We start from the raw sequence: 23666 nt of genomic DNA on the forward strand, positions 1-23666 counted from the left end.
CAAAGAGTTTACAATGCAATTTAAAGCTGAGAAGCTGAGTTGGGGGGGGGAATATAAGAATCAGTTAAAACCCAAGTGTTGCTGGACAGCATCGCTGGACACGACACAGCGGTGCACTCATTCACACTCCGCAGAGGAGGCCAGCAGGTGTGTGGGTGACCAGGGCCCTGCACCCTGTGGTCTCCATGCCAGGGCAAGGGAAGTGGGCAGAGAGGCAGAGCAGTGTGCCCTTGAAGGGAAAAGAACCGACTGTGGCCATAAGGTGGCAGCTTAGGGGCAGTGTGGGGCCCAGGACCAAGGAGGTGCTGGGGGAGGGCTGAGCCACTTTCCCAGGGGGAGCAACCTTGCGATCAGCACCCCGGGGAGCCGCGGGCCTGTGGCTACTCCTGCCTGCAGCCTGAAGGGTGCTGTCCCTGTCCTTATGGTCAGCAGCAGCCCGGTGTTACCAGCATGCGGCTCAGGTGCTGGTGCCCAGGAGTTCTCAGTGCTCTGTGCCTGAAGCCCTGGCCCGTGTCCAGGACAGGGCCCTGGTTCCCGCTCTGGACAGGCTGGGCCACGCTGGCTTGAGGTGCTCAGCGGGACGCTCCCCTGCCTCCATCCCAGAGGACCCCTGTGTCCACCTCCTACAACTCCAGGGAAGAAGGGCTGGAACAGAGCAGGAGGGGCAGCAGAGGGTGGCAGTGCTGGGGTGGGGCCTGTGGTAGGACAGGAGGCTGCACCCTGGGAGTCTCAGTTCAGGTCATGGCAGGGGCAGCCCCGAGTGTGGGGACAGGTCTATGTGGGGCTCCCTATGCGACCTTGTGTTCAAAGAAAGAGGCCTTCACAGTTGGGCTGTAATACAATAGCAGAGGCAGAAAGGATTGGCGGGAGGTGCCGGTTGCCTGGGACTTGAGACCGTTACGGCAGGTGGCAGAGGGCCCTGGCACCCCTGGTTCCGGGGTAGTTCTGCCAGAGCCCTGCCCTCTTCACCTGGGCCCTGGGGAGAACACAGGCCCCACTTCTGGTGACCTTTAATGAAGCCAGGCCTGAGGACCCTGAGCCCTGCCACAGCAGAGCCACTAGGGATTGGCTGGCAGGCTTCTGTGATGTCATAGTCACTGAGATGCGCACTCTGGGCTGGGAGGCGACCAGAGGCCAGTAGTGCGTCTACTGCCCAACTGACCAGTTGGTAGTGTAGGCAGCAGGCGCATTTCAGAGAATCACATGGATTCGCGATGGAGGTGAGTGGGACTTGCTCTCTGCATGAGCTGTGGTGTGGGGAAGGTCCTGCCAGGGGGTGGCCCTGGTCTCCCACACTGGATTCCATGAGTGATGTGGTGGAGCTCTGAGTGCTGCCCCTGTGTGCAGAGCGTGTATACAGTTTTCTCATTCTTCCCGCTCTGCTGGTCACCAGTGTTGAATGGGCCTGGGTGTGAGTCCCTGTCTGGACATGGGTTCAAGACTAGGTGTCGGGTCAGCTGGTATCAGGTGGGCAGGGAGGCCGGCTCTGAGAGCCCCAGAGATGCGGGAGCTGGTAGCAGGCCAGGGAGCCCCGTAGACTTGGGCTCCCTGGAGGACACATGGATGCCAGCCTGGGGGAGGAGCTTCCTTTCCAAGGGCAGGGGAGGCAAGGTGGGGGCTGTCCTTCCCCAACCGTCCCTAGTCCCTGTGCTCTGCACAGTCATCCTCCAGGGACCCAGACACCAGGTGCCCGCCTGCCTGGCTGTGTGGCTGTCCCCCCTCTGACCAGGGGGACAGCCCTCAGGGCAGCATTCCTGTGGGCTCCCCGGTGCTGGCTCTCATGTGCGTGTGTGTCTTACAGATTGGATATGAATGCCCTGAGGTCCCGGAGGGCCCAGGAGCGAGCAGCGCTCATCAGACAATATGAGCAGGTACCGGCCAGGGTGCTGGGGGAGGAGGTGGGGCCCTGCCTCAAGGACTGTGCCTGTGAGAGCCAGACCCAGCCTCCCTGGGGACACGGGGGAGGGGGCAGGTGGACAGCTCCCCCAGTGACTTCTCATCCGGGTCCCTCTCGGCTGCAGGGATGCCGAGGAGCGGCACTGTTGGTGCCCGAAGAAGAGGACGATGAGGGCGGCTGCCTCGTCCCAGACAGGCTTGGGTTCCTGCAGTGAGTCCTCCGCACCCCAGCTCACCCCAGGGCGGGACTGGGGTCAGAAACCCCAACATGAGGCGGCACACCTGTCCCCGGGTCCCGACCTTGAGCTCAGCTGTGGTCACAGGCAGGCACTGGTCAGCATTTGGGGGCAGGAGTCGGACGTGGAGGCTGTTCCCACAGATGTCGGGGAGAGAGGCCCCGTTGCTGGAGGGTGGGCTCCGGTAACCTGGAGGGATGGAGCCATCTCGGGCCATCTCTGGCATGACTCAGCAGCCCACCTTAGCACGGGGATAAGGGCTTCTGCCTCCATGTTGTGCCAGAACCTGGAGAATAAGTAGGAGCAGAGTGGTGGAGAGATGGTCAGGGTCTGGGCTGACAGAGGAGGGCGTGAGGTGGGGCGCATGACCTCAGGAGGCCAGGGCACGGGGGGAGGGTGGGCAGTGGGGGACCCTGAGGGGTGTGGGGGTCCCAGGTGCCTCGAGCCCCAGGTGCACACTCACAGCACTGAGCATCTCTCAGGCAGGTCACCCAGACTCGGTCAGTTCCAGGGTGACGTCCTGGGCAGAGCTGATGTGGGGATATAGCTGCCTCAGCCCTGGGCAGCCTGGCCCTGCTCAGGACAGCCACCCCACAACCGCTGTGGGGGGCTGCCACACACCCACGAAGGTGGACCTCTGACAGGCCTGGAGCCCCCCACTGGCAGCAAGGGCCCCTGCCTGGCCCTAGGCTCCCTGTGCTCATGGTCACCAGCCCCTCCCTCCCCATCTCAGTCCCCTGGGCTGAGAGGATGAAGCTGGTCCTTCCCTGGCCCACTAGGGAGGTCGTGGTGCTTGTTGTGGTCCTGTCCTCACCTCTCCGCCTCCCTTGCTTTCCAGTGAGCAGAAGTTGCCCCAAGACAGCACCCCGGGGGCAAAGGTAAGGACAAGTCCTTGGCCATGGGCCAGTCATCTGGAAGCAGAGCTGGGCGGAGGGGCACGTGGGGCTCGGCAGTGGTGAGTGGGAGCGCCATAAGGTCCCGCGATGCGGTACTTACACGGCACCTGCTGACATCTTACCACACTCACCTGTCCCAGAAGTGAGCCGCAGCTCAGGGGCGTCTGCTGTCGGCCGCCCTGACTCATTGGCATGGTTGGGAGTGACCTGGCTGGAGCTCAGGGGCTCTTCCTTGAAGGCGGGGCAGCTCGGGTCAGAGGCCAGGCCACCGATGCTCCCCCAGACAGAAGATCTGGGGCTCACGGTCTGTGCCTTTTCTGGCTCCTTCCATTTGAGCACCCACAGAGCTCCTGAGCTGCATCCGAGGGCCCCTCTCAGAGCCCCAAGCTGGGCTCACGCCATCCTGTCTCGTTTTCCAGCGTAAACAGGAGGTAAGAAGGATCCAGAAGTGGATAAAGATGATCAAGAACCATAGTAAATACCGCGGCAGTGACAAGGTACCGTGGCGATGAGGGCCCCTCGGGAACACTGAGAGCTGAATTGGGGTTTGAGCAGTGCCCATTCCTGTGCCAGGCACCGCCTGCCTCTCAGATGCCCAGGGGCAACTGTCCAGTCCCTAGAGACACAGGTCATGGGCACACCTTCCCCATACACAGAGGACACTGTCCTGGTAGAAAATCTGAAGTCACTGCTGAAGACAATCCCGGATGCAGGGCAGGCGTGGTTCCAGGAGCCCTGTAGGGGGCAGTCCGTACACGGCAGAGCCGGTGCCCCTGAGCCCTTGGCCCTCCAGTCACTGTGGGTCATAAGGCCCCCCTCTGGGCAGATCCTCCCTCTGCCAATACACAGGGAGCCCCTGGCATCTCCCTCTGCTGTCTCACCCTGCGCTGCCTCCACGAGTGGCCACGTTCACCACTCACCAGAGCCTCCTCTCTCCTGTAGTTTCAGCGCAGAATCTACAAAGGCATCCCTGCCCAGGTGCGTGGGAAGGTGTGGGCCGTGATGCTGGAGGTGGACAAGAGGAAGGCCCAGAACGCGGGCAAATACGCGGTACGGCTCTGCACTCAGCCCAAGGGGGCCCGGCCTGCTCGGGCCTGCTCAGGAGCCTGAGTCTCCGTGGAGGACCGTCCCTCACTGAGCCCTCGGGAGCCTCCTCCCCATCCTGCCTTCCTCTCCCTAGATCCTAGTCAGTGCCTCCTCCACGTCTCCTCAGACCCAGCTGGGACTGGACAGGTGTGTTTTGTGCCAGAGGCTTTAACCTGCTCTCTGCTGAGCTCACCTGGGCAGCTTGGCATACGGCCAGAAGAGAGGACTTGCTGGTCCCTGATGGGCGGGGGTCTCCCAGGATGAGATCACAATGGTGTGAGGTAGGGAGCCCCACAGGCTCTGTGCTAACATGTCCTGCCCGCAGCTGGCCGGCCCTCACCTAGGCCTGCCCACAGCTGGCCCTGCCTTCACATGGACTTGCAGCCCCTGGCATTGCCCTTGCCTGGAGAGGCCGCTCCAATGGTCAGACAGCTCTCAATGCTTCTGGGAAAGGAGGGAGTGAGGACTGGTGTGAGCAGAGGGCAGTCAACTGCAGCTGGCTCTCATGGCCCCTGGCTGCCATCAGGGAGCAGGGCCCAGCTGTGTTTCCCACCCTGCCTCCCCCAAGTCTGCAGTCTGGGGCTGGCCCTGGGAGCTGGGCCTGGAGACAGTCATTGCCCAGGCTCAGCTCCAAGCCAAGGGTGGCTTGCAATGTCAAGATGGAGATGGGCCCCTCCAGCAGGGGGCAGCATGGGGCAGTGGTTAGGCTGTGGCTGACTCCTGGAGGGCAGGGCCTGAGATTTCAGCTAGGAGGCTCAGAAGCCTGGCTGGGGGCAGACCGTGTCTGTGCTGAGAGCTGAGGCAGGCAGGGGGAGTGCACAGGGACCTTTCAGAGCCCCTGTCTGCTGCTGACCGTCAGGGTTACGTGGGCACTGAGGCAAGTAGGGAGCCCATGACCCTCCCTCAAGGTGGGACCCAGAAAGGAATGAGCGCTTGCAGGGAACTCCATGTCAGCCAGAAGAGCTGACATGGACTTGAGGTCCTTGTGTGGCAATGGGGCTTGTGCAGTTCTTGAGGCTGCCCCTCCCCCTTGTCCCTGCCCTGCAGGAGATGAAAGAGCTGGCCAGGCTGGGCGCCACTCACTTCCATCACATCGACTCCGCCATCGCATGGACTTTCAGAAACCACCTCATGTTCCGGGAACGTTACGGAATGAAGTGAGGCCTCTGGGCTGGGGAGGACCCGCGGGTGGGAGGAGCAAGGGTCCTGGGGCACATGGGGTCCCTAGGGAAGATTGGGTGCAAGCCTAAAACAGTTCATTGAGCACAGAAAACAAACTTGCCTTTTCTATAGTACACAAACTTTCCCAAGACACTGTGGAGAGACTGAAATGAAAAGAAACACCAGGGGAGACAATAGTAGCAATCTAACTAATAAAGGTGTTGTTTCCAGAATATTCAAGGAGCCCTTCAACTCAGTCACAAGGAAGCAGTGGGCAGCCCCCTAGTACCCCGGGAACACAGGATCGGGGGGACCCTTCATGAAAGCACACACAATTCACCTCCTCAGCGCATGAACACACACTTATTCCCTACACCACAAAGGGGCACCAGCGCACAGCTGTGGGAGGGGGGAACTAAAACCACTGAGGACGCCGGGTGCTGCTCCCTACAAGGCTGAACGTGCATGGGAGGCTGACTCTGCACAGCTTGGACCCACGGGACTGCACTCCCACAGTGGGACGCTCACCTGTGCCCTGAACACCCACCTGGGAAATGAAAGTGCACGTGACTGCGCCCTGGGAGGTGTGCGTGTCCCTGCAGGCGGCGCTCACCCACATGGTGGACAACACGCAGGTGCCCTGACGACGTCACTGCGCATGAGCAGAGTGTCACGGGCCCTGCGTGTGGCTGTCAGGCTCTGTTAGGCAGAGCTGCACTGAGAGCCTCGGCAGCACAAGACACACGGCCTCTGTCCTCTCTCTTCCAGCCAACAGGCCTTATTCCACATACTGATGGCCTATTCCGTCTACAATCCCGTGAGTATTCTGGGATCATAGCGCAGGTGCTATCCCGGCAGTCCCTGCAGGGCACCCCTGGTCACAGAGATCCCAGCCTGGGTTGAGGGGGCCTCGCTCATCCACAGATCTGAGGAAGAGCGGTAGAGGCCAGGCTCTGAGCCTCTTGGACCCAACCTCAAGTTCTGGGAGGAGAAAGGCAGCCTTCTCCTGGGCTGGTCTCCAGACCCCAGGAGCTTGGCCGTGTTGGGAAGCCCCTCCCAGGGCTAGCATTCCACGCAGTGGGGCGGGGGGCGAAGGCAGGGCAGATCAGGTGTACGACTTTGCTCTGGGTCCCACTGATGCCATTACACCCACCAGCCCTGTGGTTGGACCCATGGGCCTGAATCCCACTCTGTACAGCGCCACTGCCACAACCACCCACTCAGAATTTCCCATGAGTGGAGCAGGCGCAGGGCTCCATGGGTGACCCAGCAAGGCCTGGACATCCCCACCCCCCTGACCTGCCACTGGCCAACCCTGCCTGGTGCCCTGGTTCCCAGGGGGCCTGGCACTCAGGAAGCCCAGGCCTGCACCCATGCCAGAGGCACTCCTCCTGTTCCGGTCCTGGTAGCACTTCCTGGCTTACTTCTTCCTCATGTGAGAAAGGGCCACCGGCTCACCTGCAGAGCTCAGGGGTCCAGAAGCTTCCATGGGCATGGATCTGGATTCCCACAGCAACCTGGCCCATGCTGACATCTTGGGGGTAACAGGTGTCCATACTTGAGCTCTCCCCCTGTGTTGCCTAAGCTCAGGCCCTGCAGGATTCCCTCCAGGAACTTGGAGAACTTCTCTGGGCTCCAATTCTTGGGCAGCTGACACCAAGTGGCAGGATTCAGGCACAGGGGCTCCCTGTGCCTAAATCTTCCTGGACCCTTCAGTGGGTGACCCTGATCTCCCTGAGAGGTGGGCCATCCTAGGATATCATTCTTGCCAGGGGAGGTCTCCTAAAGGTATTCTGGGATCTTGCAGGAGGTGGGCTACAGCCAGGGTCTGAGCCATGTGGTGGCGCTGTTGCTCATGTATATGCCCGAGGAGGACTCTTTCTGGGCCCTGGTGCAGCTCATGGAAAGCAGGAAGCACGCGATGCACGGTAGGTGGATGGCGTGTGGGGCCCAGTGCATGCAAGTCCGTGCACGGCCCTCACTGGCTCCTGAATGTGCGGGACAGTGTCACAGTGTGTGTGTGGGGGGGCTCCCTAGAAGCCAGGGCTGGCAGAGGCCTCCCAGACTGAGGCAGCCCCCTTCTTTTACCACCACCCAAAGTCCCTGCAGCTTGGCCATGGCCATCCTGGGTGTGGGAACCTTCAGAACAAGGGGTCCTGTCCTTGTCCAGTGACTCAGGTCGATTCTGGCTCTTCTGCCTCACACATCTGTACACAACTCTCAAGCACAGAGCCACACCCAGGGAACTTGTGGAAGGCAGCATCCCCTGTAGGGTCACCCCCTCCTCGCTCCTGAGTCTTGGAATGGTCAGGAGGCACCCAGTCTGACTGCACCCACCCCAGCGGGCTCCAGGGGGCAGCCAGGCCTGGGCTGCACACAGTCACCCACCTGCACCCACCTCCTAAGCAGATCCTCTGCCCTGGCCACGTTCATCCCCACCTGCCCATGGTCCAGCCTCCCCTGACCCTCAGTGCTCAGAAGCACCCCCCCCCCAGGCCTGGGGCTCTCCAGCCTTCCTAGGAGGAGGCTCTCACGTGGGGGTGTGGCTGATTCTACTCAGGTTTCTACAAACCGAACACCCCCAAACTGGAGCGATTCCAGCAACACCTGGGGCTCATTGTGCATCGCGTGCTCCCCTCCCTGGAGAAACACCTGGTAAGTTAAGCATCTCCTTTCTCCTCTTGGGGGCTCTGGGCTCATGGGACTGCTTCCTGAGCCAGGGGAGGCCATGACCTCACAAAAACTTTCCTTGGTTACTGGGGTCCGCGGCAGCTTGGGTGTTGGTTTGTTGTCCAGCACTTGGTCCCCCAGAGTTGGCGTAGATTGAAGGGAGACGCTGTCCCCAGAGCAGAGTGGAAGGAGGGACCTGTGTCCCTTCAGGAACCTGCATGGCTGGGAGGGGGGATGCCCCTGCTGCTGGGCTTCCTGCACCCAGGGGCTCTGCCCCAGGGCTCAGATTAGAGGGAGTCAGGCCTGGGCCCTGGGCCCTGGGCCCTGAGCCCCCTCTGCCTCTGCCTCTTCTTAGGAGAAGGAGGGTGTGTGCCTGGAGGACTCCACCACCCACTGGTACATCCAGTGCTTCCTGGATGGGGTAAGTGCCCCGGGGACCCCTTGCCCAGGGAAGCTCCTGCCCCAGTGCCTGGTTCTCTGGTGCTGGTGGCCTGTGACTCTGAGCTCCCCCAGCCCCAGCAGACACAGGAGGGAGCCTGCTGTGCAGACCAGGCAGGCCCTGTCCAGCCCTGCTAAGGGTGGTCCAAGCTGAGGCTGAGCCTCAGAGCCAGCAAGGAGGGGACAGGTTCCACCAGGACCCATCCTGAGAGCCTGGCAAAGGCCAGAGCCCTACAGTGAGAGGCAGGAGATCCATAGACCCCCCGAGGCAGAGGCTGGTGGCAGCACAGCCCAAGGGCTGACCCCTCCCCAGGTCCCTGGGGTGTCTGGCATCTCCAGTGTGGCTTCCAAAGTGTGCAGACCCCCAGGGTCCAGGACAGGACATGGTCATCCTCTGTGGGTCTGGTTCGCTGAGTGGGCAGGGATGTGGCCATGAGGCATGGCCTCCCCTCCCCTCCCAGGAGGAGCTCTGGCCTTCTTGTGTGATCAGCCTCCTGGAGTCTCCCTCTGTCCTAGGGGAGTGACACTGCACACCCACCCCTGTGGGCCCTGCTGAGGCCCTGACGGGCGGGTCCTCCAATGCCTCTGTCCGCAGGTGCCGTTCCCCCTGGCTCTGAGAATATGGGATATATACATCCTGGAGGGCGAGCACGTGCTCCCGGCCATGGCATACACGGCCCTCAAGATCCATCAAAGTGAGTCCTCAGGGCCCACAGAGGCCCGGGTGCTGGGGATGGAGGATCTGGGGGTCCCCTGCCTGTCCCTCGGGAGCAGGGCTTGAGGGAGGGATGAGGGGGTTTGGGAGGCCTGGGTTCCCTTCAGGAGGGCACTGAGAATCCCCCTGTTGCATCCCCAATCCCAGGCCCCCACAGACCACAAGGAGAAGTGGCCAGGGTCATCGCACTGGAAATTGGCCCCTGAGCAGTCCCTCTAGTGGTTGGCGTGACACCCAAGGGTGTCCAAGGGTGTCTGCAGCCCATGTCTGGTGCTGGGACAGGGCTTGGAGCAGCCATGGTGGCTGCGCCATCCCTAGGGCCCCTCCCAGCCTGACACCCACCCCCATGTCTAGAGCGCCTGCTGAAGATGCCCCGGGACCACCTCCGGGAGTTCCTGCAGGTGACCCTGAAGCAGGCCTGGTCTCTGAGCGAGGACGCGGTCATCAGGCAGCTGCGGGCCTCCATGCGTGAGCTGGGGAAGCTCCAGTGCCTCCTGCCTCCCGAAGGTGAGTCCAGCACACGGCCCCGTCCCATGCTCCCTTGGGGGAGTCAGTAGTGGGAGTGCCAGGCCCTGACATCCCCGCCCAGGGCCTCACCTCTTCCTGGTCCTCCTTGTCCTCCCGACTCAGAAGTTCTGCTTTCTGAAGCTCTGTCAGCATGGCCTGGCGGGGCCTCGGGCAGCTTCCCAGAATCCTCCTGTGGGTGCCGGCTCTCCCCCCACCACTCTGGGGCCGGGCCGTGGAGCTGTCCTCAGGACATTTGTGGCTCTGGCTCCTTGGCTGACCCCCACTCTGGAGTGGATTGGAGGACCCGCCTTGAGCTACCCTGCCCAGGTCTGGAGCAGGTGCCCTGGCTCAGTGCCCCCAGGAGCCTGGAGCACAGCTGGACCCCCACTCCAGCAAGATGAGAAGTGGCCCTGCCTGACCCCACACAGGCTCCTGGCCCGATGACCACAGCTGTCTGCACACAGGACCCTCCAAGACAGGGGTGGGCGGGGCTCCCACCTGCATGTGGGCAGGGCTAGAGGGAGGTGGGGCTGTGGGAGACCCTGTGCAGTGATGTAAAGCCTGCCGGCACTGGATCCCCTTCAGCCATCTGAGAACCCCTGGAAGGCCCAGGTGCCCTGAGCCCAGTTGTGGGGGCCAAGTGCACTCCTGCGAGCAGGGCTGGGCACAGAGGCAGGCGCTGGGGGCCCCTGCTGCAGAACACAAGAGTGTGGGCTCTGCAGCCCTAGCCTCGGGCCAACAGAAGGCAGCGGGACCCGGAGCATCGCTGGCTTCTGGGCTCTAGTGGGGAGGGGTCCCCGTGCTCGTCCCCTGCTGCTGCTGCCATCATGGACCTGAGCGCCTGGGTCCCCATGCAGAGCAGAGATGGGCTTGTCCCAGCTCTAGAGGCTCTAAGTGAGGGCCCAGGTGCAGGCTGTCCAGGCACTGGGGAGGCCCCACTGTGCCTCCAGATGCTGCCTCCTTGGGTGCTCATGGGACAGTAGCGGTGACAGCCCAGTCTCACCAGGAAAGAGACAGTGGCCCAGGGGCAGAGGACACAGGGCACCCCTGCCACCTCTTTAGAAACTGCATTCCCTGTCCCCAAGGGCCTGAACCAGACTCCATGTCTGCCCCACAGCCCCAGCTCTCACCCCATCATCTTAGGCTCAGTTCCTTTCCAGCCATGTAGGAGGGACTCAGATGCGGGAAATTCAGCCAATGCACTGTTAGGGCGCAGCAGGTCAGGTGGGGGACGGGACGGGGTCCTGAGTTGGTGCTTTAGTCCCCAGAGATGAGAGTGAGGCAAGGAGTTCAGGGCCATCCACCCTGTGATGGCTGTGCAGGAGGAGCCGGTGGTGTCCCAGGGCTCCCCTTGCCCAGGCTGCACACACCCTCCCGTCTGGGGCCAGCAGCCTGGAAGAGTCCTCAGCGTCACACGTGGTGATGGGGACCCCAGGATGAGGTCGGGGCAGGCACCCTGCAGGCCAGACGGGGGCTGTGGAGAAGCAAACCGCGTCTCTTCTTCTTCCAGCCAAGTCCATCGAACAGTGCAGCAGGCCCCTGGGGCAGGCACGCGTCCCCCAGATGCACGTTCCTGCCCCCACTGCTCCGAAGGCCAAAATCACCATTCAGGACACAGTGGCAGTGTGGGAGCAGACCAGGGGTCCCGCTACTCGTGCAGTGATGATCCGTCCTCCAGAAAGCTTTGGCCTCCGCATCGCCGAGAGGGAAGGCATGGAGGAGGAGGAGAGCTGGGAAGGCAGCCCAGAGCCCCTCGGCCTGGGCTCCCCTGTGGGGACCGCAGAGTCTCCAGGTTCTGCCAGCCCCACGGAGTCTCCAAAGTGCTCGAGGTGGGGAGGCCTGTGCCAGTGCGCCAGTCTCCCTAACCTGAGCGGGCCAGAGCACAGGGAGGACGACTCCTCCGACGCTGGCAGCCGGGAGGGCCTGTGGATGTGGGCTCCTCCACGGGCCTCAGAGTCCCCGGAACCAGGGCCCATGCAGGCTGTCCCTGCCTGGGGGCCACGGCTGAAGACTCCCCACTACTGGCATGGCAGCCCCACGCACTCTGGGGAGAGTCACGGGCTGGAGCCAGCCAGAGCCAGCCCTGGGCTGGGACACCAGGCCCACGTGCCCTCCCTGGCCAGAGGCCTCCTTACCTCTTATTCAACGGGGCACCTGGATGATGGGTGCCTCCTAGAAGAGAGGCCGAGTCCAGCATCTGTCCTGCCCAGGCTGGGCAGCAGCCTTCCGTGTGTCTTCACGGCATCCTATGCACTTGGTTGAGCCCCCACCGCCCAGGCTCTTCCTGGGGCCAGGACACCCTGACACTGGAAGACAACAGCCGTGCCAGGAGCCACTGTACTCTCCTCCCCGCCCCCTCCCCCACCGCCACCCTCAGGTGGTGCTGAGCCTGTATTAAATTGTTCCATGGAAAGGAGTTTGCTCCAGTTTGTGACCCCGGCGCCCAGCGACAGCAAGCTTCCCCGTGTTCCTGGGGAGATGGGTGGTTCCACAGCCCCCAGCCCCAGGCAGAGACCCGCTCAGGACCCTGCAGACAATGCCTGAGATTCAGCTGTGCCCTGTGGGGACTGGGCCAGGGTGGGAGAGCAGCAGCCGTGAGTGCCCGTGACCTCTGGGACAGATCAGCACAATAGGAACAGCTGTGGTTGGAGGGCCTGTGTCACCTCTGTGCTCTCCCCTAGACCTGGGCGGCCGTGGCTGCAGCATCCCTGGCTTGACCCCACATGGCTCTCCCACGTGGGAGAGGATGTGCACTGTGGGCTGGGAGGCGACCAGTGGCCAGAGTACGTCTACTGCCCAACTGACCAGGTGTTGGTAGTGTAGGCAGGAGGCACATTTGATAGAATCGCATGGATTCTCGGTGGAGGTGAGAGGGACTTGCTCTCGGCTGTGCCTGTGTGTGAACACCACGGGAGCAGAGCCCTTGGCCCTGGGACTCAGAGAGGTTCTCCAGGAAGGGCTGCCGCAGCGCGCAGGAGGGGCCTGGTCTGTGTGCTGAGCTCATGTGCTGTGGGCGGGAAGGGCCCTAGCACGCAGGTCACCTTGCTCTCCCACAAGCACCACTGTCAGAGGTGATCTCTGTGGCCGTGTAGCCACAGCTCTCAGCCAGGCACGCGGGCCACGGCTCACCTGAAACGCAGGGGCGGCTCCAGAGCCCTGTAAGGACTGGCGGTGAATTCGCAGACTCAGCATTTCCCAGCTCCTGCCCGGCTCCTGTCTCCCAGGACACAGATGAGGCCCCGCGATGTCTCTAAAGGTTGACCTGAGGGACTCGAAGTCCTGCCGGACTCCCAGGTGCCATGAGCAGTGCTGCTGAGCTGGCCTCTGCCTGTACCCCCAGCCACCCCTAACAGAGGACTCAAACCTGGGGGTTTAGGGGGCACAGGAAGCCAGAGCTGGTTTAGGGAGACCTCAACTAAAATCCGGAATGGGGAACCCCTGATGCTTCGGGAAGAGGCTTTCTCAGAAACCCTTCAGGGACATTGGAGGGCATTTCGCTGAAGTTGGAGGGGAGTCCTGGCCACTCTGTGTGGCAATAGCAAAATACCTGAAGCCGCGTTGCTTAGAAAATGAAAGAAGTTCACTTTGCCTGTGGCTTGACCAGCCCGAGAGCGTGGCACGGCATCAGCTTCTAGTGAGGGTCTCATGGCAGACAGCATCCCCCAGCAGGAGCCCGAGTGAGATGGGGCTGGAGGAGGACTGGGCCCTGTCCCTGATGACAACCCCAGGGCAGGCAACGTGGGGAAGACACCACTGGGACACGTGCATCCCCTCCTGGACCACCCGGGGTCCATCCCCTGCCTCGGCCCCTGAGTCCAGCTTCTTCCACATGTGCACTGTTGCCGTTGATTTCTCAACAATATTGCAGTGGAGTTGTTTCTGAGAGGAGGAGCCTGGTGGCGGCTAGAGGCATGGAGTCACCACACAGACGCCGGGAGTCGGTGAAAGTGGGCTTGAGGCAAGCAGCCCGCAGACTCGTTTATTTCAGTTAGTACAACAGCTTATATAGCCAAGACAGCCAATCCGGTCATGGGGTGGTTTATACCCTAACCAATCACAGCCTGTTGTCAGGCAGTATTGGAAGCCATCCAATCACAGCCTGTTGCCAGGCAGGCTCCACTGCCAGGTGGGATTCAAAGCCATTCCTGAATAACTGACGCTCGCTTGCCAGCGGCCATCTTGACATGGCCTTCTCATTCCACCACATTTCCCCCTTTCATTTATTTTTGAGCAATGGGAGGCATGATTTTTGGCCATACCATTGTTGACCCTGTGTCCATGTGGTCTCTGTACGCGGCTGTGCCTGTCTTAGGTTGTCCCCCAGGGGATCTTACCTGTCGTTGACTAAACAGTGCTCAACACAGGAGACCACTGGTGTGCTTGCTCAGATGGGGTAGGAATGAGGAAGAATGATAACCAGGAATTGTGTGACCACACACAGGCTGTGGGCCATTTGAGTGGCTGACTAGAGCTAGTGGGGTATGAAGCATTACTGGATGTGGCTATGGGCAGTTTCCCAGGGTAGGATGATAGGGCAGGTGCGTCTGCTAACAAGGCTGACTCTCAGTCTTGTTCAGCTGGTTCTGGTTGGCTGTCAGTTGCAGGCTGGATGTTTCTGGCTGGTACCCAAATGGGCTGTGCTGCATTCTCTGGAAAGACACAAGCATATCCTCGACCTTTGGTTAGAGAGGGTGTGGCCCCTTCCATTCTCCTGTCAGGGGTATTTCCACCTAACCATAGGGGCCGGGGTCTGGGATGGAAAGGATCCCCAGTGTTTATAAACTGGGCTGACCCCTTGGAATCAAAAGGAAGAAACTTGATAGTGAAAAGGACCTCAGTCAAAGCAAGCTGTGGGTCTGGGGACATACGGTTGTTTTTCTGTCCTTGTAAGAGATCTTTAATCGTCCTATGAGTTCTTTCAATGATTGCCTGCCCCTGTGGCTTGTATGGGATACCTGTGGCAGACTGTATGTTCCAGGACCTCAGGAAGGAATTAAATTCCTGTGGTGTATATGCTGGCCCATTATCAGGCTTTATTGTCCAGGGGACACCGAGGACCAGCAGGGCTGACTTAACCGCCTTTATCACATTTCTAGCCTTTTCTCCGGATTGGGCTGCTGCAAATACAGCCTTTGAATACGTATCTCCCACCACATGGACAAACATAAGTTGACCAAAGGAGTTAATGTGGGTGACGTCCACTTGCCAGAGCTTCTAAGGAGCAAGTCCTCGCGGGTTGACTCCTGCTTGTAGCAGTGGGCCTGACGGGGCGAGGGGGCACAATTCTTGCAAGAGTGCACTAGGTGTTTGCATTGGCTCATTGTTAGCTCCGGGAAAAGTGATTTTGTGTTGCTTTCTGCCATATGAAGTTTTTGGTGTAGAATAGGGGCTTGTTCTAGGTGTCTGATGGCAGCCATGTTGCAGGAGATAAGATGATCGACCTTTTCGTTGCCTTGGGAAACTCACATAACAAGCAGAAGTATGACCTGCAAACTGACATAAGCACAGCAATGGAGTGTTTTTTCTGAACTTGAGCCTTGAAGGAACAAAATTGAAAGTATGCATCAGGAACTGAACCTCACCTGTGTTTAGATGGGGCCTGCTGAGTGGGAGAAGTCCTCATGAACTCATTATGTCAGAGTTCTCAGGGCTCCCTGGGTGGTTTGAAATGCCCCGTGCCTCCATCAGCACCGGCAAGCGGAAGCGGGAGAGAGACATCTCCCCAGACTGAGCTGTCCTGAGCCCTTCCGGCCCCCGAGGGCTGCAGCTCTACAGGCCCGCGTGTGGGGTCAGCCAGGGGCGGTGCTGCTCTGCCTAGACCCTCCAGAGAGCTCCCCCAGCCTCTGATGCAGGAGCACAGTGTGTTGGCTCCAAGGACTTGGGCCATCTTCTACTGCCTTCCCAGGCCATAGCAGAGAGCTGGATGGGAAGTGGAGCAGCCGGGACTCAAGCTGGCTCCCATATGGGATGCCAGCACTGCAGGTGGAGGCTTTATCTCACTATACCACAGCCACAGCACCGGCCCCAGCTTCCTGTGTTTAAAAAGGAATTATTGGGGCCAGCGCAGTGGCCCATGGTTAACACCCTGGCCTGAGGCACTGGTGTCCCATATGGGCACCAGTTCTACCCAGCTGCTCCTCTTATGATCTAGCTCTCTGCTATGGCCTGGGAAAGCAGTAGAAGATGGCCCAAGTCCTTGGGCCCCTGCACCCGTGTGGAAGGCACAGAAGAAGCTCCTGGTTCCTTGCTTCAGATTGGCTCAGCTCTGCCTGTTGCAGCCATCTAGGGAGTGAATCAGTGGTTGGAAGAGACCTCTCTCTCTCTCTCTCTGTCTCTTTCTCTCTCTGCCTCTCTGTAACTACGCCTTTCAAATAAATAAATAAATATGTAAAAAGCAAAACAAAAAAAAATATGTGACAGTCACAGAAAGAATTTTCTTGATCATGGGCTCTGAAGATTGTCCTGCTCAAAATACTATAGACAAAATAACCAACAGTAAAGAAATACTATAGACTTCTAAAAATTAATCAGATTCAAGAATTTTGAATCAGCAGTGCATGGTAGAAGTCCTGATGATAAGTGTCAAAGTCAATTAATTATAGGAAGTAAGTCTGGGTAATTACTCTATTTTTTTTTCTTTGACAGGCAGAGTGGACAGAGAGAGAGAGAGAGAGAAACGTCTTCCTTTGCTGTTCGTTCACCCCCCAGTGGCTGCTGCAGCTGGTGCACTGCGCTGATCTGAAGGCAGGAGCCAGGTGCTTCTCCTGGTCTCCCATGGGGTGCAGGGCCCAAGCACCTGGGCCATCCTCCACTGCACTCCCGGGCCACAGCAGAGAGCTGGCCTGGAAGAGGAGCAACTGGGACAGAATCCGGTGCCCTGACCAGGACTAGAAACCGGTGTGCCGGCGCCGCAGGCAGAGGATTAGCCTAGTGAGCCTCGGTGCCGGCCTGGATAATTACTCTAGATAAAGACACTGTAGGGGCTGGCACTGTGGCATATTGAGTAAACCCGCTGCCTGCAGTGCTGGCCTCCCATATGGGCACTGGTTCCAATCCAGCTCGCTCTCTCTCTCTCTCTCTCTTTTAAAGATTTATTTATTTATTTGAAAGAGTTATCTAGAAAGATAAGGAGAGAGAGAGAGAGAAAGAGCGAGAAGTCTTCCATCTGCTGGTTTACTCCCCAACTGGCCGCAACAGATGGAGCTATTCCAATCCAAAGCCAGGAGATAGGAGCTTCCTCCGGGTTTCCCACATGGAAACATGCAGAGAGCTGGATTGGAAGTGGAGCAGCCGGGACTGGAACCAGCACCTCTGCTGTGGCCTGGGAAAGCAGAAGATGGTCCAAGCCCTTGGGCCCCTGCACCCGCATGGGAGACTAGTAAGAAGCTCTTGGCTCCTGGCTTCAGATCGGCACAGCTCTGGCTGTTGCGGCCAACTGGGGAGTGAACCAGCGGATGGAAGACCTCTCTCTCTTCCTGCCTCTGCTTCTTCTCTGTGTAACTCCGACTTTCAAATAAATAAATAAATCCTTTTTTAAATTATTATTATTTTTTTTGACAGGCAGAGTGGACAGTGAGAGAGAGAGACAGAGAGAAAGGTCTTCCTTTGCCGTTGGTTCACCCTCCAATGGTCGCCACGGCTGGCGCGCTGCGGCCAGTGCACCGCACTGATTGGATGGCAGGAGCCAGGAACCAGGTGCTTTTCCTGGTCTCCCATGGGGTGCAGGGCCCAAGCACCTGGGCCATCCTCCACTGCACTCCCTGGCCACAGCAGAGAGCTGGCCTGGAAGAGGGGCAACCGGGAAAGAATCCGGCACCCCGACCGGGACTAGAACCCGGTGTGCCGGCGCCGCAAGGCGGAGGATTAGCCTAGTGAGCCGCGGCGCCAGCCATAAATAAATCTTTTTTAAACAAGACATTGCAAATGTTAAACATTAAAATTTAACCTATTTTGTTAAAAACAACCTTTTAAAGATAAAAATAACGTGGTTTTTGTTCAATTATTCCAGACTATATTCTCACATATAGGGGTAGTGCTAGAAAGAATAGGAAAAAACATGAGAGGACAGAGTAAATACCTGAGATAATAGAGAAATATCTGTTCAAGTGCTTTTCAGTGCAAGAGTAGCTGGTAGAGGCCGGCCCCGGTGTGCCGGCGCCGCAGGCAGAGGATTAGCCTAGTGAGCTGCGGAGCTGGCCAATTTGAGTGAATTATTATGATCTCTTGTTTACAGAAGTCAATGGCAGTGTTTTATAAACAGTTAAGTGTATGCTGAATTTACTAGGCAGTGCAGAGTTCCAGCTTCAACTGTAATCACTGCCGGTGTCAACCGTCTCATTATCATGGGCTTTACTGAAGGAGTAACTCACTGGAGAGAACAGAACTCTTTCCACCCTGGCCCCCTGAAGATTCAAAAGACCATTCCCACCACGGCAGAGCCTTTCAGTTCCTATGAGCAGGGCCAGCATCGTGGCCTAACAGGTAAAGCCGCCTCCTGCAACGCTGGCATCTCTCCCATACGGCCCTGAGTCTCAGCTGCTCCACTTCCGAGCCAGATCCCTGCTAATGTGCCTGGGGAAGCAGTGGAAGATGGCCAAATGCTTGGGTCCCTGCACTCACGTGGGAGACCTGGAAGAAGTTCTTGGTTCCTGGCTTCTGCCTGGCCCAGCCAGACCATTTGGGGAGTGAACAAGCGAATAGAAGATCTCTCTCTCTCTTTCTCTCTCTGTCTCTCCTTCTGCCTTTCAAATCAATCAATCAATCTTTAAAACAATTTTCCAATATCTTCTGTTCATCCCATGATCCCTGGAAGAGCCAGCATGTTCGTGGCAGCTCCAGTAACTTCTTTTGGTTGCTTGCAGAGCTGTTTAACTGGCAATATTTGTGATTGGGCACTATTAAACCTTCCTGCATTCCTGAGGAAGCCTTACTGCCTTATTGGCCATGGCTCAACTTCTTTTTTTTTTTTTTTAATTTGTCTTGGGTTTTACTTGGCAGCATTTTATTTGGAATTTCACCACCTGCAATATTAAGGGAAGTTACAATGTTTGTGTTATCTTTGTCACATTTTAGAGCCGAAATTTAACTATCTTACAAAAATGAATTGAGAAAAATTTTTAAAGCATTTATCTCATGAGTTTATTTACAAACATATCCAGTATGCTACATGAGTTCAAGAGTTTGATCCACAATCAATAGATCATACCTCTTGAACTGTTCTTCATTTCTAGTGAGTAGATGACTGAAAGAATCCTCATTTTTTAGATTTTTATTAAATTTTTTAAACATTTCATGTTTTGTTTGAAAGGCAGAGAGACAGAGACAGACATATAGAGATCTTCCATCTGCTTGTTGACTACTCTAAAGTCTGCAATAGCTAGGGCTGGACCAGGAGCGGGGAGCTCAATTCAGGTTTCCCATGTAGCGGCCAGGGCCCAGCCACTCGAGCCATCATCTGCTGTCTTCTAGGTGGGCATCAGCAGGAAGCTGGGATTGGAGGAGGAGCTGGAACCTGGACTCAGGTATTCTAATATAGGATGTGGCTGCAGCGGCTTAACCACTGCACCAAGGGCCTGCCCCCAGTGTGTTTCTTAAGCTTTAGGTGTCTTCGCATCAGGAAAGGAGTGGCAAGTCCAGACCCAAAATGCAAAGTCATCGTAATCAGTCATTGCTTTCTTTTTCCACTTACCGTGGCCAACTCTTCCCTGGGCTCTTCTGGGGGTTCCTACAGACCACAGAGCCTGAACCCCAGCTACTCTGCTCCAAAGTGGCCCAGACACCCAATGGGGATGATATGGCAGCACCATACTCTGTCTTCCTTTTTCTCACAACCTTGTTCTCTTTCTACCTTTTTATGTGGTAAAGTTTAAAATTTTTATTTACATTTGTTTATTTGAAAGGCAGAGAGACAGAGATCTCCTGGCCATTGATCCATTCCCCAAATGTCTGCAACAGCCAGGGCTGGGCCAGGCTGAAGCCAGGAGCCCCAAACTCAATTTGGGTCTCCTGTGTGGGTGACAGGGATCCAAATATTTGGGCTATCACTTACTCCCTCCCATGGTGTAGGTGAGCAGGAAGCTGGAATTCAAAGTGGAGCCAGGACTCAAATCCAGGCACTCTGATATGGGCTACCAGCATACCAAGCTGTGTCTTAACTGCTGCACCAAATGTCCAGAACAATGGTGCAAGGTCTTTTAAAAAACAAACAAAAAATCTGCCCATTAGCATCAGAGTTGGGGCAGGGGGGAGAAGGTTACAGGTACTGAAAGGAGCCAAGAGCCACCATAAAAAAATGGGGCTCCTGAGACAAACCGTTCCAGAGACGGCCTTGGGAAATGGGGAGTAAACCGGTTCACAGAGAAAGCAGTCAGCTACTAACCATAGATACACAGAACACCTGCCTTGTAGATAAGCCCCTTCCCTATGCTTGCTCAAGGTTAAGAAAGAAAGCTGCAAGGCACGTAGCAACCTATTCCTCTCTCCTAGAAACCCCCTCCCCTAATATATCCCTTTGACCTAGTACTTTTCCACCAACATTACCACTTTTAGACTGCCATACAAGGCCCGCTACTGAAAATTATCCAATGAACTTACACCAGCCTATAATATGTTAATTTTGTGGTTTTGCCCTTTAAAAGCTGTGTGAGATAGCTGCTCGGGGCTCCTCTCGCTTGCTTGCTGCTTGCAGCAGTAGAGGGCCCATTTGTACAAATGAAATAAAATTACCTCCTGTTCTATTGCATCGTCTGGTCCGGAGTCTGTGTTTCTGGGGTCGTCACAAGAGGACACCGCTTTTGGGGTCCTACAGTTGGGGGCTCGTCCGGGATTTGGGGGACCCCAGACTCCCACACTCCATCGGCCAGACGGAGGTAAGTTTGCTTACTTGTGTATTATTGTAACTGTGGTTTGTACTGTTTGTCCTTGTCTGCCAGGACGACGTGGAATCCGTCCTGGGGTGCCTGTACAGGCTCAGTGCTGACTGGACCAAAGGGGAGACAGACGTGTCGCGAGGCCCCTGGTCCAACCCTGGAGGACGCTCCAGTGGTGGTCTGGGAAGGAGGGAAAGAGAGCGTTTCCCTTCTTCAAAGGGAGAGCCTGGCCAAACGGCCGCTCCCTTCTGAAATTCTGGTTTTGGTTTTGTCTCGGTCTGTTGCTGCGCGGCTTGTGATTTGTGTTCTGTGTGTCACTGTTTTTGTTGTCCTTTATCTCTTACTGTCTCCCCCATCTGTTTTTATTGTTGTGTTTGATTGATAGATGTATACTTGTATAAAAAATGTGTATTGTATTCTTATGATGTGTTAATTATGTCTACCTCTCAATGCAACCCTAGGGCCAAATGTAAGGACAAATTTTTGGGATGGAGAGGCTTGTACCTAGATTTGGCTCTGGTAACCAAGAAACTTTGCTGCTGAATGACCTTCTCCTGCTCCTTGGGAGCCTGGCCAGTTCCCGGGGAGGAGGATAAAGGAATGTTTTCTGATAAACAGGTGGGCATGCTTCATGTCTCGGCTCTCTGGCCAAGACCCGAGATGGGACGCACTGCTTGCCTAAAATCTTGGCAATGAGCCACCCTTGTCCTTGGAGGCTTTAGGGGGGAGCCGGAGCAAGCCTCTGTTGCTGCTGTTTCATCCTGGGGGAACACGCAGTCAAGCTGAATGTTAAATGTGCCCGTAATGATTACATGATCAATTGGCTACTGTGATTGAGGTGTTCTGTGACAGTCCCTTTAATGAAAAATTAACAAAATATATTAATAACAGGACATTCAGGACCTGACGCTCTGCTTGGTATGTCATTACAAAAATCATCAAGGAGGGCTATGCCTGATAAATGAGGGTGCTATAAATGTGGGCAACAGGGACATGTACAAAAATTGTCCAGAAGTCAAAAATCAAAATAAGGCTCTTCCTGGGATTTGCTTCCAGTGCTAAAGGGGAAGGCATTGGGCCAATAAATGTCACTCCAAAACTGATAAAGAAGGTAATTCATTAAAAAACAGAGTTCAGGAAACTGGAAGCGGGGCCAGCCTCAGGCCCTCCCTACAGGGATCAGTGGACCATCTTGCCATAGTACCATTAAAGCAATGGAGCCATGTTTATTGCAACATTCTGTTCATCTATGCTCCTTTACCATCTTTCCTCTAAATAATTTTAGTGTGCACTACAAGGCTTGCAGCGTATTTCTTGCAGATTAAAAGTAACTAAGTCTGTGCACAGCAGACAGCTAAAAAGTAATTTACTGTCACAAATTGGCGTAGTTGGCAGGATCTGCAAGTATGCAAAGCAATGCCTTTCTTTAAAAAAAAAACTGAAGTTGCATGCGTAACCTGTGATGTTCCTGGCTGAAAAGACCTTCAGTTCGCCTCTTTGGTAAAGGAATGGGCTCTCTGCTCAGAATCGAGTGAAAATTGGGATGGCAAGTTACGGAGTGCACAGCCTCCACAAGTTATTGAGGTTTTGCTATCAGTGCCGGTGGAAAAGGGGGATGAACTATAGGCTTTGGGGAGGTGAAAATGGATTTTGTTATCTGCATACTGATACATGTGTAAGCAATTAAAAAAAATAAGTACAGAATAAATATAAATTAAAAAAAAAATACTGCCCTTTAGAGTCAAACTGCTAGGTAGTGGTAAAAAAATTATATCAAGCTCCTGTACTGCTGCCAGGGCCAACTAAGGTTATTCAGTGTAAACAATACAAAATTCCAGGTGGACATAAAAAAAAAATTTAAAACAATAAAAAAATTATCTTAGTGCTGGAGTGATAATTCCCATAATCACTAAAAGGAATTATCTAATTTGACATGTTAAAAAATCAGATGAAACCTGAAAAATGACTGTGGATTACAGGAAATTAAACAAAATTACTCTCCCATTGACTGCTACAGTCCCAGATACCATCATTTTGATGTAAAAGGTCACAAACATAAAAGCGTGTTCTTAATAAAAAAAGTTAAAAAAAATACTTTTAAATAAAAAAAATATAATTTATAAAAATTGTTTATCTTAATGGCTGGTTTATACTGGAATAAAAAAGGGGGGGGGAGAAGAGAAAAGTTTGAGCAAGTTACAGAAGGTGTGAAAAAGTCACAAAATGTTACAAAAAAAAATCTTTGGTTATTTTCTTTAACATAAAATCAAAATCTGATCCTCTGTTAAAGCAATGAGTTAAAGTAATCTATTATGTTCTCTTGATGTCTCTGTTAAATTCTAACTGCTTAAAAACAGCTGTAAAAAGAGCAGTGGTGAAATAAAGGGATCCTATCACCAATCAATGGAATGGACCTGATCCAGTACTGGTATGGGACAAGGGCTCCTAAGGGATGGGTTTTTCCATGTAACCAACATGCCTTTCTGCAATTGCTCCCTGGGCCGTGTGGCCCTGATGCTAACATCTGTATTTACAGCAGCGGATAGAGCACGTCAGTGGCGTGCTTTACTTAAAGACTACAATAACAACGTCATCCTAATAGGAGAGGACACTGCCCTTGCCATGGCTGCATCAGTAGTAAGTGTTCCTGGACTGGCTTTTGGAAATAATCATGGACTATAAAGGCTTACATGTTTGGTGACCAAAGCAATCAATCTTACTGCTACTGTGCTATCCAATATAGCCAAAGAATTAAATCAAGTTCACTCAGGAGTGCTTTTAAGCCATGCAGCTAACAATTACTCGCTGTTAAAAAAATCATATAAGTTGTAAACCTGTACCTGGGGGATATTGCTTTAACATTACTAACAATGTGCCATATATAGAGTCTGTTATTGATAAACTTAAGAGTAAAATACAACATATGTTTATTACTAACCCACTATTCATTTGAAGGGTTTCAATGAATTCATTGGTTATTAATGTTGGCTGGACTGCTACCGCTTTTCCCACTTTGTATGGGATGTCTTCCGTGTGTTCTGCATTTTATGCTGACTTCCCTATAGTATAAATGGACTGAGATTCATCATTTAAAACTTTGTACCAAGCCTCCTTTGTAATCAAAATAATTAATATTTGGCTGTATGTTTCATCTCTCACCTAATGTTGGGCTGGAATGGTACTCAAAGACGGG

The 23666-nt window shown here is 55.4% G+C and overlaps 2 protein-coding genes across 3 annotated transcripts in view; both read left to right on the forward strand.

Moving 5' to 3' along the window:
• LOC138846508 (putative ATP-dependent RNA helicase TDRD12) overlaps window positions 1-5510 on the forward strand; it is a 46707-nt gene extending 41197 nt beyond the window's left edge. The window contains exons 5-7 of one of the 2 annotated variants that reach the window (XM_070062526.1): window positions 1802-1871; window positions 2022-4078; window positions 5162-5510. In XM_070062526.1, the coding sequence (XP_069918627.1) occupies window positions 1802-1871; window positions 2022-2111 (160 nt within the window). In that variant the 3' untranslated portion in view covers window positions 2112-4078; window positions 5162-5510. Of the gene's footprint in view, window positions 1-1801; window positions 4079-5161 lie in introns of both variants that reach the window. The other variant, XM_070062525.1, reaches the window with a different exon arrangement.
• On the forward strand, window positions 2404-22505 carry LOC138846526 (USP6 N-terminal-like protein). The gene is made up of 12 exons (XM_070062539.1): window positions 2404-2429; window positions 2971-3010; window positions 3448-3525; window positions 3971-4078; window positions 5162-5271; window positions 6044-6092; window positions 7083-7203; window positions 7836-7930; window positions 8301-8366; window positions 8979-9078; window positions 9453-9605; window positions 11116-22505. The coding sequence occupies exons 1-12, from the start codon at window positions 2404-2406 to the stop codon at window positions 11865-11867; spliced, it is 1698 nt and encodes a 565-aa protein (XP_069918640.1). The 3' UTR covers window positions 11868-22505.
• Window positions 22506-23666: the final 1161 nt, after the last annotated feature.

The sequence above is a fragment of the Oryctolagus cuniculus genome, chromosome 18 (assembly GCF_964237555.1).
Source record: "Oryctolagus cuniculus chromosome 18, mOryCun1.1, whole genome shotgun sequence".
Taxonomy (NCBI): domain Eukaryota; kingdom Metazoa; phylum Chordata; class Mammalia; order Lagomorpha; family Leporidae; genus Oryctolagus; species Oryctolagus cuniculus.

What these genes read in the sequence shown, in the direction of transcription:
- LOC138846526 (XM_070062539.1), top strand. Translation starts at nt 2,404, where the DNA reads ATGTTGTGCCAGAACCTGGAGAATAA. An exon ending in AGAACGCGGGCAAATACGCG is followed by an intron (nt 4,079 to 5,161) that starts GTACGGCTCTGC and finishes CCTGCCCTGCAG; the next exon opens with GAGATGAAAGAGCTGGCCAG. An exon ending in GGCCCTCAAGATCCATCAAA is followed by an intron (nt 9,079 to 9,452) that starts GTGAGTCCTCAG and finishes CCCCATGTCTAG; the next exon opens with AGCGCCTGCTGAAGATGCCC.